At 36.5% G+C, this 12,845-nt stretch overlaps 1 protein-coding gene across 1 annotated transcript in view; it reads left to right on the top strand.

The window, feature by feature from the left end:
• Positions 1-12,845, top strand: part of F13A1 (coagulation factor XIII A chain) — a 169,569-nt gene that overhangs the window by 57,857 nt on the left and 98,867 nt on the right. Inside the window, exon 4 of the mRNA XM_011367075.1 lies at positions 5,986-6,237. Coding sequence (XP_011365377.1) covers positions 5,986-6,237 — 252 coding nt within the window. The remainder of the gene's footprint in view (positions 1-5,985; positions 6,238-12,845) is intronic.

Consider the following 12,845-nt stretch of genomic DNA (forward strand, 5'->3'; position numbering starts at 1 on the left):
GTATCCATGTATCTATATCTATATATCTGTACCTATATAAAATAAGGTAGGGAATAGAAAGGGCAGGTTCCTGGAGGTCCTTACTGAAATGATTTCCTTTTGAACATTTGTGTTTCTCTCTTCTTTGTTGTATTATCCAAGATTTCTGTGCCTTTTTTGATTTTTTTTCCTTTGGTGAAATTGTTTTGTTTTTGTAGTTGGTAACCTGATGCTTCTAAGAGTTATTCAGGGACTTATTCCATACTGGTCTCTGTGCGCCCCCATTCCATCCTAAGGCTGCTAAAACAAGGTTTGCTTCCCTTTACAAGGCTATCATATTCATGCCTCCAGCTCTGCCACATGCATCATGCTGTCACAGTAATACTTCCAGGGCCCATTTGGAAATAGATTGATTATTTTGTACACAAAAGGTGCGTCTTGGGAAAAAACAAATGAATCAAATGGAAAAATGAATTAACATCATGAAATTTACCTTACTAGCTAGAGACATGATATATTCATGAGTTCCTGAGAGACAATCCTCTTATAAGAATTCGCTATTAAGCAAGTCTGCAGTTAGGTGGAGTCAGAGTTCAGCTTAAAAGTATTTATATCTGAATGTAAAACACCCTTTGAAGGAAAAAATTTAGAACTGGAAATTTTTATTTCACGTGAAGGGTGCTGGGAATTGGCAAATGACTTGCTGCATGCATCTCTTTCTATAGCTCCTAAAATCTCTGTGATGTTCTTAAATGGGACTAGACATATGCAAAAAGCTCAATTCAGTCATATTGACATTTATTTATTGGGCACCCACTCAGTGCAAGGCATCGTGATATTCTATGGGGCTATAGAAACAAATAAGATAATATCTTTAGTTCAGATTAATAAGAAAAATAGCTATCTAAGTAAACAAGGGGAAAAAGGTTTTTGTTATTATTATTATTTTTAGGTGAGGCAACCCTTGGTCGACCTCACAGATTGCAAGGACCTTGTAAGCTTGGCCTTCCTAGGTGGTGTCCCACCCAAGTACTAACCAGGCCTGACCCTGCTTAGCTTTTGAGATCAGACAGGATCAGGCTTGGTCGGGGTAGCATGGCCGTAGATGGGGGAAAAGTTTTGTTCGGAATTTTCTGGTGATTAATCAAGGCTCACACAATCAGTGTTACTCTTACTAAGTAGGGCATAGGTGGAGCACAGACCATGGCCACTTGATTTTCAGATGACGTGCCCAAGAGATGAGAGAAATTGAGGTGTCCTGTTATACACTCTTCATTACAGAGCACAAGGGGAAACAGTGACTTCAATTACAGGGACCTACTTCTTCTTCATGGCAAATATGTTCTTCCAGATTCTAGATACAGCAAAGTGAAGTCAGAATCATTCTATTAGCAACAATATACAACCACATTGACCATTCTATATGCTAATTAGTGGCCTTACTGGACTACCTTGGAAGCTAATCACCACATAAAATATTGTGTTTTTAATGTAAAAATATTCCAAAGCTAACAACTGGGTAAAAAATTAATTTTTAAAAATGCAACATATTCTTCTGTACAACAGTACCTATAAAGGGCTTTGCCTGCAATGAGTTCTCATGTCTAAAATGAATGGTTGAGAGTAAAATTTCCTCTCACATATAATAATAGTCTAAGTATGAGGTAGATTTCTCTTGCCAAATTACAAGTGACGTTACTATGAAGAAGCCATGCAAAAAGCTCAGGCCCACTGAGCCAAGGTTGGAAAAAATAAAATCTTAAAAGATTAAATATTTTTACAGTCTTCCTCCTAATTCCAGGCTGGGAGGCTAAGGGATGAAGGTATGTGCATTTCTCTGTATTCACACCTGTATGTATAAGGAGAGAAAGAGATTAAAGAAGGCACAGGGGATTCCAATATAGGCATATAGACCAACCAAATTTTGCCTTACAGATAATATACCTGTGGCCACAAAAACAATTTACAGATTAAAACGAGCATTTAAACTAAGAACATATGTTAATTTCTAGATCACTTGGAAAGATGGCACCAATTTTAAATAAATGTGAAAGAATACAATTGGTAATTTTTCATGTTTAATAGTCCAATTTCAAAGGCTATATTATTAAAAACAAAATGAGGATCCTTTCTTGGGTATTATACTTCCTACTTCTATTTTGTTGCTCATTTTTTTAAATACAAAAGTTACACAATTGGAGTGGGGAGAGGGAGAGAGAGGTGGATAAAACACAACATCTATCCAGGCATTATACAGCAAATGTGTACATGATCGTTATCTGTGTGGGGCTGCATTTCACACCCAGATTTGGCCAAGGAGAGCTGATGGGCAGTCATGGATGTTGATGGATGGGTGTTCCAGAGTGTTGCCTGATTGTGGTTTCTTAAACATGCCACCTCCTGGGGGCAAGAAGGGCTACTTAGTGAAATGAAATACTATTCTGTCACAGCTTCCTTACTCACAATTCAATCATGAAAAATTCTTCCCCAGTGCTGTCACTGAAATCATTACATTCAGAATTAAACATGGTGTAATAGAGCAGGCGACAATACCCTGAGGTACTATTGACATGTCAGGTCTCACATTAAAACTCAGCTTTTCCATACAGTGAATATGAATAGGCCTGCAAATCTGTTTACTTTTTCTCCCTTTGGAATATATCATATATATATTCCTGTAATATATCATAATAGATGATATATCATAATATATATACTATATATACCATAATATATGATAATATATCATATATATTATGATATATATCATATATATTATATATACAGCACAATAATACACAATATATATGATATATATGATATAATACATATGATATGTATCATAATATATATACATATGTACGTGTGTGTGTGTGTGTGTGTGTGTGTGTGTGTGTGTGTGTGTGTATATATATATATATATTCCTGTAATCACTGCCAGTTCATGATTTGCTTCCATACACTGGTCTGGTGCCATATGGCCTGACCACATCATCAGTGTTGCTTACCTTTCTCCTTTTAGTCACTGACAACTCATTAGAAACATTCCCAAAGTAAATGCATGGTAGCCTGAGACCCTCTTTGCAGGCTCTTCTCTGCCAGGTCTTCTTTCTCCCCACCAATTACTAAGCCCTTGGATTCATACTTCTGTCTTACACATCTACTATCCAGCACAAACAATAAATATCTCCTGAGTCAGCCCATACTGTGTGTCAGGCATAAAGCGTTCATTATATTATAAAATCCATTTTCTTTCTATTTCCAAAACTAAATTGCAAAGAGACAAGGAAATGGAAGCTTAGACAATTAAGAAATTTGCCCAAAGTTGCACCAATAATTAATTGTGGAGTCAGAATTTGAACTTAGTTCTTACCAGCTCCAAAGCATTTTCTACATATATGACTGCTGTGGAGCTTAGTGGTTAAACTCATAGTCTCTCAAGCCAGACTGGCTGGGTTCAAATCTCAGTCCCACTATGTATGAGTTACATCACCTTGACCAAATTGTTTAATGACCCTGTGTCTTAATTTCCTATTTTGTTAAATTGGGATGTTAATAGTGATTTCTCTCCCATGGTTCGTTATAAGAATTAAAGCAGTAAATAAATAGCACAGGTATTGTCTTTTTTCCATAAACTGCGAACCCCATGAACACAGGAATCTGTCTAGTTCACTGTTGTATCCCTAGCACTTAGAATAATGCCTAGTACATAGTAGGCAACATTGTTGCATGAATGAAAAACGTTCAAACATGGTCTTTAAATTAGGACATGATTGGATTTGAAGCCAGCATGAATAAACACGCCTCTCCTTTTTTTTAAACTTTTCTTTTGTATAACATGAATTTGATAGGTCAAATTTAATATGAGTCTTTAAAATCACAAGTTGAAGTGTAATCATGGAAATGAGTAATTGTCCTAGTTATTTCAATGCTTCCAACAAAAGTGAATGTTAGTACAAAGGTGATGCTGAGGCTCATAGCACACAGCACATAACTTCAGATACGTTCTCCTAGTTCTTTGCTATCCCTGAAGGAGTATCCTTATGTAATTCTTTTAAAATTCCTTTCATCCGTTTTGTTTAAAAAAATCTAAGTCTGTTATTATTGCATAGATTTTATCTCTAAAAGTTTATTTTTACTAAACGTGTGTCATATTTAATACTGTGTATTTTAAATCCAAGCCAGTATTTAGTAGCAATAGCTGCCAGGAGCTACTGTAATAAACGAATTATGGCCCCATTTAGCAAGATTGCCTTTGATGCCTATACTTCAACATTGATGGGGGCTCCAGAGAACACCAATGCTCTGGAGAAAAGGGCAACCTCGCCACCTCCCTCCCCAGTTTGAACACGCTCAAAAAGAAGTAAACATAGGAAATATGGGGATAAAGTTGTCTTTGAAACAAACAGCTTTTACAAGTGGAATTTCATGCAGACTTTTGGAGGCTTATCCCCATGTAGTCCCAAGAACACCACCTACACACTGTCACACTTTAGCAGAAAACCATTTTTAAAGTTTTATCAAATTTATGATGATGTTTATTCTGAGTAATGATTAACTGATACCCCTAACAAATAGCAAAGCACTGGGGTTTTAATTTTTCTCCCTGACTTGCACTATGTAAATTATTATTTTCATTAAGGTTAAGTATCTCACAGGATTACACAGCAGTAACTTATGCAAACACCTCCTCAGGATGCTCCATCTCCAACATCATACCTATTGACAAATACCTTAAAAACTTCAGTAGTTGAAGATGCTAAATGAAGCATCATTTTTGTTTTAATGTAGGATACTCTACTTTTTATATAAAACAATTGGCATGAATGAATAACTTTTGCTCTTGAATTTTCTTCTGTTTACAATCAAAATAACCTAAAGACAGTCTAAAATGTATTTTTCTTCATTTGGAGAATTAAATGTCTAGTATATTTTGAAACAGTTTGCAAATGACAGATTTGCTCCAGTTTCAATTATTGATGCATTGGATTATCCTATAAACTAAACTGTAAATTAAATGGCAAGTTAAAGAGTTAAAAACTGCTGTGAGGTTGACTTTCTATATACAATGAAGACTTTGATTTTTCAGGAACCCATTGGTGAAATTTAATTTTGAAGTTAACACATGAAATAAAAATTTGGTCCAAAATGGTAGCGATAAAGATAAATAAAATTTACCTTGAGATAGCTTATACTTAAAGTATGATGAGCCTGGAAACATGTAAAATGCCCTGATGTTTAATCATCTATAGAAATAACAGCTGAAAATTTGTTATGCATGAAAAATTACAGGCAAAACATCTTTCTTGTGTGATTTTAATTCATCCTTAGGTAGTATTACTATCTTCATTTACTGATGAAGAAAAAGAGGAGGAAAGAGAGACTTGTAAAGGTTAAGTAATTTGCCAAAGGTTGCAAAGCTAAGGAAGTAGCAAACCAAGAGTCAGACCTAAGTAATTTGCCTCTGAAGCCTGAATTCTTGCCCATGACGTAGGCCTAAGTCATTGAGACTGGCAGTAAACACATTTTGATTGAATATAGAAATGGTTACATTTAACAACCTTTACGTACAATCCTATTATAGATGATAGAACAAATAATAAAATTACATTCAGAATAAACAAAAAAAAATTACTTTATACCCCTAACTTTTTAGAGGACAGAATTTCAGGGCAAGACAACTTCACAGTATACAGCTCCACTTTGCATTCCAGATTAGCATTTTCACATCTTATTTGAATTTATTGGCTTAACCAACCGATAAAAATCCTTATAAGTACCTTTTTTTTTTTTTTTTTAATCTAGACAGGACAAATCTGAGCCTCAAAGAAGTTAAGAAAATGGACTACCATCATGTAGCTCGCGGGTAGCAGAAATGAAATTCAACCTAAGTCGTATGATTTCAAGTCTAACAAATTATTTTTCACCTTCAGCTATAAAACAGCAGTGTGAGAACAAAGTCGTTCTGTGAAATCTACTCAACGCTACCTCTTCTTTCTTCTCAAGGTCGCTACCCTCAGGAGAACAAGGGAACCTACGTCCCAGTTCCTATCGTTTCGGAACTGCAAAGGGGCAAGTGGGGGGCCAAAGTTGTCACGAGAGACGACAGGTCTGTCCGGCTGTCTATCCAGTCTTCGCCCAAGTGCATTGTGGGAAAATTCCGCATGTACATTGCCGTCTGGACCCCCTACGGAATAATCCGCACCAGCCGAAACCCAGAAACAGACACGTACATTCTCTTCAATCCTTGGTGTGAAGGTAAAGGGCGGGCATTTATTTTTCTCATTAAAAAAAAAATAGTTTATATGTTTACAATGCATCCTTTTTGGAGAATTAGCATAACTATTCTAGAAGACCTGTTCCTTTTCTATATGCACTGTTTTCCATGATTAAAAGAGAGAAAAAGGTGCAAAATTTGTCCTCAGTGTATATGAGGACAAAATTTGTTTATATAAAGTTAATGCTGCTACACATTTGTTGCAGGCAATTGAATATTGCTTAAAGTTGCACAATTAATTAATTGTCCAGCTATATGTTGATGGCATCACTTCTGTGTTTGCAATTGCTCTGTGAACAAAATAGGCTTATTAAACCTGACTTTCAAAACTATTAAGATCTATAATTTGGCTTCAGAAAAACACATTAAAATTGATCCTGTACATAGTGGACCTAACTTCTCTATCTTCCTAATTCAAGAACAGCAAGCCTTAATATCTAAAGGTTCCTACACATTTATTTATATGCATAATGGATGCAAATTTCACAAGCTATACCTCTGGATATGCAAACATGTAACTTTATTTTAAAATAATACAACTTAATTACTACTGCTATTTTGAGTCTTCTTTCTATCTGCTGCAGAAGTTTAATCTAGTTATATTTAAATAAACTTGGTCAAATCTAGGATTTTCTCTATTGATTCAATTTAAAAACTCAGTCACATACAATATTTTCTTCCCATCCTCATCTCTACCTCTCCTATATCTGCCTCTTGCTTCAATACTTGGCATAGAGATGATTTTAAGTTCTAGAGGCAGATGCAAATGTTGCAGTAGCTTTGGTGGAAAAGGGCTCACTTTTAGATCTTAAAAAAAATATATTAAAACACATAAAAGCTTATATGGGGCAGGAGACTTCTCACATCATCTTACATCATACGCACTGCTCTCTAAAACTTCCAAAATGGGTCTATATTATTGCTAATTTTGAATGATTCTTGTTTGTGAGAGTTGCATTTAAATCAGGGTTGATTTGGACTTACACATAGATAATAAATGAACAACATTTTCTACTCATATATAACATAAACCTGGATCCTACTGACCTTTACTTTGAATTATCTATTTCAATAGCATTGGCAGAGGACACTGAGCTAACTTTATACTCACTACTCACCACTCCTATAATCTTGTATCCAATAATCTTATCTATGCGACAGATGTTCAAGGTTGATAGCAAAAGGAGATGTTAACTGGGCCATGTGCAGTTAGTTCAAAGGTGCACTCCTGTTTGTAGTAATCTTGTCTACCAGATAGGAGACATTCTGCAACTGAGCGAATAGGATGTTATTTACAGAATTGGAAAAGACTGATGGAAGTAAGTAAACTAAGAATTTCAAAACTGTTAAATTGGAGATAACTTTAGATACCAAATAGAAATGACAAGTAGGTATCCTGACATATGAATCTGAAGAAATAGAGATATAAACTTAGGAGTTATCTGCACCTAGGGAGAAAATATACATAAAGAAAGAAGGAAGATGTAGTATCAAGCCCTAAACAACACCAGCATTTAAAAGTCTGATACAGACGGAATCGGCAAAGGAGTCAAAGATGGAGGAGTACGTAGGAGATGATATATTGTTAGAAAATTGAATTTTGAAAATCCACACTTATAAAATAAATAAACCAGGAGTGTGTTATTGACTTTCCTTGCATTACAAAAAAGAAAATCATATAACTATCCAACACCCTAACATATTTAAAGAATGATATAATTTGTCCAAACTTTGGTTTGTTTGCAGTTTTCTGGATTATATCACCTGTGTAAAATGGGGTACACAACTACATGCATTTTAATTTGTGTGACCACTCTTCTAGTGGTGAAAAGGGTTAGTCATGTGGTCTGACATATTCACTTTGCAGGAGAAACATTTCAGAAGTGGATAGTCTAATAACCTTTGACTATCTGATTACATCCTTGTCTTCAGTTGTATCCATGATAAGCAGCTTCTGGGTACTTCTGTTCAAGAAGAGTCACCTGGATATAGAGATAACATGGCCTTAATGTTAGATTCTGCATTACAGAAAAGGAGCAGAGGAACCTCCCCTAGGTATCACTGACTGGAAGAAGATGAGAATAAAACCAGAGAGATCAGTTTGAAAACTGGGCACAGGACAAAGATGATCATGGACTGGACCGCAATGATAGCAATGGAGATGAGAAGGGAATGGATTGGAGATCCACTTTGGATTTAAAACAGAAATTGCAGAGAGATTAAACATGGGAGGTAAAGAAGAGGGTAGAATCAAGAGTAACTCTGGGTGTCTGGTTGACCAACAGAGTTGATGGCAATGCAATTTATTTTCAGAGCTGGGAAGACTAGGGGTAGTGAAGGGGAATATGTAGGGGTGAAACTAAGAGTTACATCTAGAAATGTTAATTTAGAGATACCTGTGGAACATCCAAGTGAAAATGTCAAGTAGGCTCTTGAATAAGTGAACCTGGAGATCAAAGGAGATGGCTGAGCTAGTGATGTAAATATTGGCACCACCAGGAGCTAGTGGGGATGTTTAAAGAGGAGCAAAAATAGACTTAGTATCATCAACAGAGTCTAGACAAAGGAGAAGAGTCTAGACTGAGAAGAAGTAGCCAACATTGTGAAGAGCATGGTATCACAGAATCAGATATATGGGTTGATTCAAGAAGACAGTAGTTAGCTTTTTGGAATGCTGCTGGTGAGTTGAATAGGATAAGGAAAAACAGTGGTCATACATTGTGAAAATACAAAAGTAATTAGGGAACTTAAAGGGATTGTTTTACCAGAGACAGAAGCTGGAAAGATGGGCATGGGCTGCAGTGTAATAAGAGTTGAAGAAGTGGAGATAGCAGGTATTGTCATTCTCCTCAGGAAGACTTCTCGTAAAACCGAGATGGTGACATGAAGATCAAAGGAGATCTTTTTTAAAAGACTGGAGAGAGTGGGCATAATTTTATAATGATAGAGACAAACCAAGAAAAAGAGAGTGTGCTGCCCAGAGAGGGCAGTGGTTGATATTCTTGGCTTCACATTGGAATCACCTGGGGAGCTCTAAAAACTACTAATGTAGTCTGCCCACCCAGACATTCTGAGGTAATTTGTCTGGAGCTTTAGAGTTCTTAAAAAGCTCTGCAGGTGACTCTTGGAGCCAGGGTTGAGTAGCACTGACTTTCAGAGTGAAATCCTTGAGTGGATGAGATCCAGGAAACAGATGAAGGGCTTGATAGATGGGGCTATCCATCCTCTACTGTGACAAGAGCAAAGTAGGAGATGGGCAAAAGCACAGGTTTTCTAGATTCCACTGAATCAAGGAGGAGAAGGAGAATGACATTGTTGCCATTTAGTACTCTTTTTCTCAGTGAAGTGTAAAGCAAAGACATCTGTGAAGAACGAAAAGAAAGGAGGGAGTATCGGAGGCTTGATAGAGAAGACATGAGAGTTGGAAGTGGGAAGCAGGCTTATTACAGAAACATGGCAAGTGGGTTCTCCCTGCTCCCCAGAACACAGGGGAAACTCTGCAATTGTCTTAATTCTTGGCCTATGAAAGGTCAAATATTTCTGCAAATGCCTTGGGTATTTCTGTCCTTATGGCCATTTCTACCTCTAGGAATCTCATTTCTCCCAGTGTTGACATCTATGCTGCCTCAGAAACAACAAAAACAGTCCCACAAAACATATATGAATGTCTAGACATTTTTGCAAATTAATGTGGAGGGTGAGGGAAAAAAGATTTACTTTAGCTGTCAAACTTGGAGCACATCTGAATCACCTAGAGGACTTGCTAAAACAGATTTCTGTGCAGTACCCTCAGGTCAAATGGATCTTGGATGAGGCCTGAGAATTTGCGTTTCTAACCAGTTCCCAGGAGATGCTGATGCTGCTGGGCTGGGACCTCACTTAGAGAACCGCTGGTTTACATAATAATCTCAAATCAATAATCACAAAATATAGGAGAGTGTATTTACTGTTAAAATTTTGTGAACTTCTCCCTAATCGTAATTTTAATTTCTCTCCATCTTCTTGCCTCTTCTCTCTCTCTTTCTGTTCTTCCTTGTACTCCAAACTTCTCTCCCATCCTCTCTCAGGGGCAAATTATCTTTCTTCTGTCATGCAGAGCAAAAAGTTTAGCAAGCTTTTTGATTTTGCTGTTTTGGCTTCTCCAACAATCAGGCTTTTAGGGACCACACACTTTTTGAAGACCAGTTTGTCCAGAAAAATTCTGGTGCCAGCTTTTAAGAAAACAACTTTTTATATTTTTATGTCAATACTTACATCTTTCAGAGAATGTTTATGAAACCACACTCACTGTGTGGTTTTCCCAGCCTAGAAGCTAAGGCATGACCCCAAAAGGGATATGTATCATGAAACCCACACACAGTCAAATATATCGTAGCCTGAAAATCAGCTGATTTTGTGCTTGCATATGTTAATTCATAATGAAGGACTCTTAGAAATATGGTCTGACAATTGGAAAGCAGTTAAATAGAGAGAGCTTGGGCCATTGTCCAAGGGGAAAAGGTAACAGAAGAGGAAATCAGAGGTTGTCAAAAGAGAGCAAGGTAAGCAAGATGCTGAAAACAGCACACTCAATGTAGAAGTGACATCCAAGGTGGTGTAGGACGCTGGGTTGAAATTATATGTGCACATATAGTAATTATTGATTTAAAAAAATGCTCAGCTGTCTTCCTGGAAGCCTTTCAGCTTGCTTTGTATTCATAGGCAATCTATCCTCCTTAATCACTAAATCATTAGTGGGGATCAATACCACACTAGTAAGGACAGGGGTGGATGCAGGGAGAATTATCGGCTAGTTTTTTTCAATTTAATGGTGCTAACTGGCTTCAGACCCATTCCATGAGGCAGCTCTTCTCCAGAGGGTTGGAGAGAGAACTGTACCCATAAAGGCAACAGTGAGTTGGACAGTTACTGTGAATTCGTCTTGTTTTTCTGACCACTCAGAAAGTCTAGATCATTGGATGTATTTTACTATTTAAATTCAGAATGTTTTAGATTGCTCGTCTAAACTTAGTGCCAGATAGTATGTCCTGAAAGATTTAGATGTCCCATATCTATGCTTCATACTCTATCTGGGGCAGTATTTGATTGGGCATTGGTCTTTCTTCTCTTGATGATCCGTTTCTGCCACATTTCTCATCACTGATTTCCCTTACCTCATTCCGCTTTGTATCCTAATACCTAGCAGAGTGCCTGGTACGTAATGTTCAATGCATTGATTTAATAGTTCTTAGTAAATGCTTTTAGGTTCACTGCACCTATTAACCTATTATCACAGATCAGTTATAAATGTAATCTCACACCATCTTGAATAAAGTCAAAAACATATATAGTGTCTGTGGGATTCTGTTTGTGGGAACAAGTGTATGTAGATTTTTCTCTTAATAGCTGACACCAAGTTAACATTTGGTATTTCTACCTTTTTATTCAATGTAATTTTTGTATTTTCTTTGAAACAAAGAAATCAATTAAACTCAATATAAAGAAATCAATAAATTTCTAATATCTGGATGCTTTTAACAGACAGTAAAAAAATATATAACCAGCTTATATTTTATTATGAAATTCATCCTTATACTATTTGCTTTATAATTTTACATGTCTTTGGGGCCCTTTGGTACAGAATGGAGTAATTTGCCAGAACTGGTGTTCCTGGGCTAACAATGACCAGCACCCTTTTCTCTCAGATACCCTTGTGTCCACACCAAAACTTACACACTAAAACTAGAGCCATTCATTCAGTCAGTCCAATGCTTAAATATTGATAGTATGTGTCTTCCCATACCCAGGACAACATAATTACCCATGGGTAATACAACGGTGTTATTTATTCATTCACAAATATTTAAGGGTCAATGCTAAATTAGGCACTGTGGATATGATGATGAAAAAGACAATCTTTGCCCTCATAAAGCTTCTAGTAAAGGTTTAACAAATGAACTACTAATAAAAACAAATTACAATCTGAAAAGTACTAAAATAAGTCATGGCACAAAAATATATAATGGAGGCATTGGCTTAGCTAGGGAGTGGGGAGAGAGACCAGCCAGTGGCTCATCTTTGTAACTTCTCTAGTCCCAAGTATAGTGCTTGCATACAATACCAAGTGAATATCATGCAACGTGTCCTTACAATTACAACGAAGCCCAGAGAGCACAAAATAAACATTTTCAATGGCATATAGGTGACCCCAGATTCAAGGACCAAAGCTGTTTATGAGATGTTTCTGGAAGGAGCAGGTTTGAAAGGATCTAATTCAGAATCACGTGAATTTGCCAATTCAGGTGGTTTACAATTCCTTATATGTGTAGTTTTTCATATTCTTCAAAGAATGCTGATAGCCAATATCACCCTGTATTTTGTGTTTTGGAAAGCAGAATTCTTCTCCCATTCAGCTTAGCATGATGCTAGGCACAGAGTTAATGCTCAGTGACTTGTTTACTGAATTGAATTGATAATTATCACTCTGAGAGGCAGAGAAAGGATTATTAGCCTTAGATTTCAAAAGAGAAAACAGACACTGTGGTGTTACATAAGTTTCTCAAGTCATATAGAAAATTAGGAAACAAGCTAGAGCTAAAACTTGAATATC

The sequence above is a fragment of the Pteropus vampyrus genome, unplaced genomic scaffold (assembly GCF_000151845.1).
Source record: "Pteropus vampyrus isolate Shadow unplaced genomic scaffold, Pvam_2.0 Scaffold129, whole genome shotgun sequence".
Taxonomy (NCBI): Eukaryota; Metazoa; Chordata; class Mammalia; order Chiroptera; family Pteropodidae; genus Pteropus; species Pteropus vampyrus.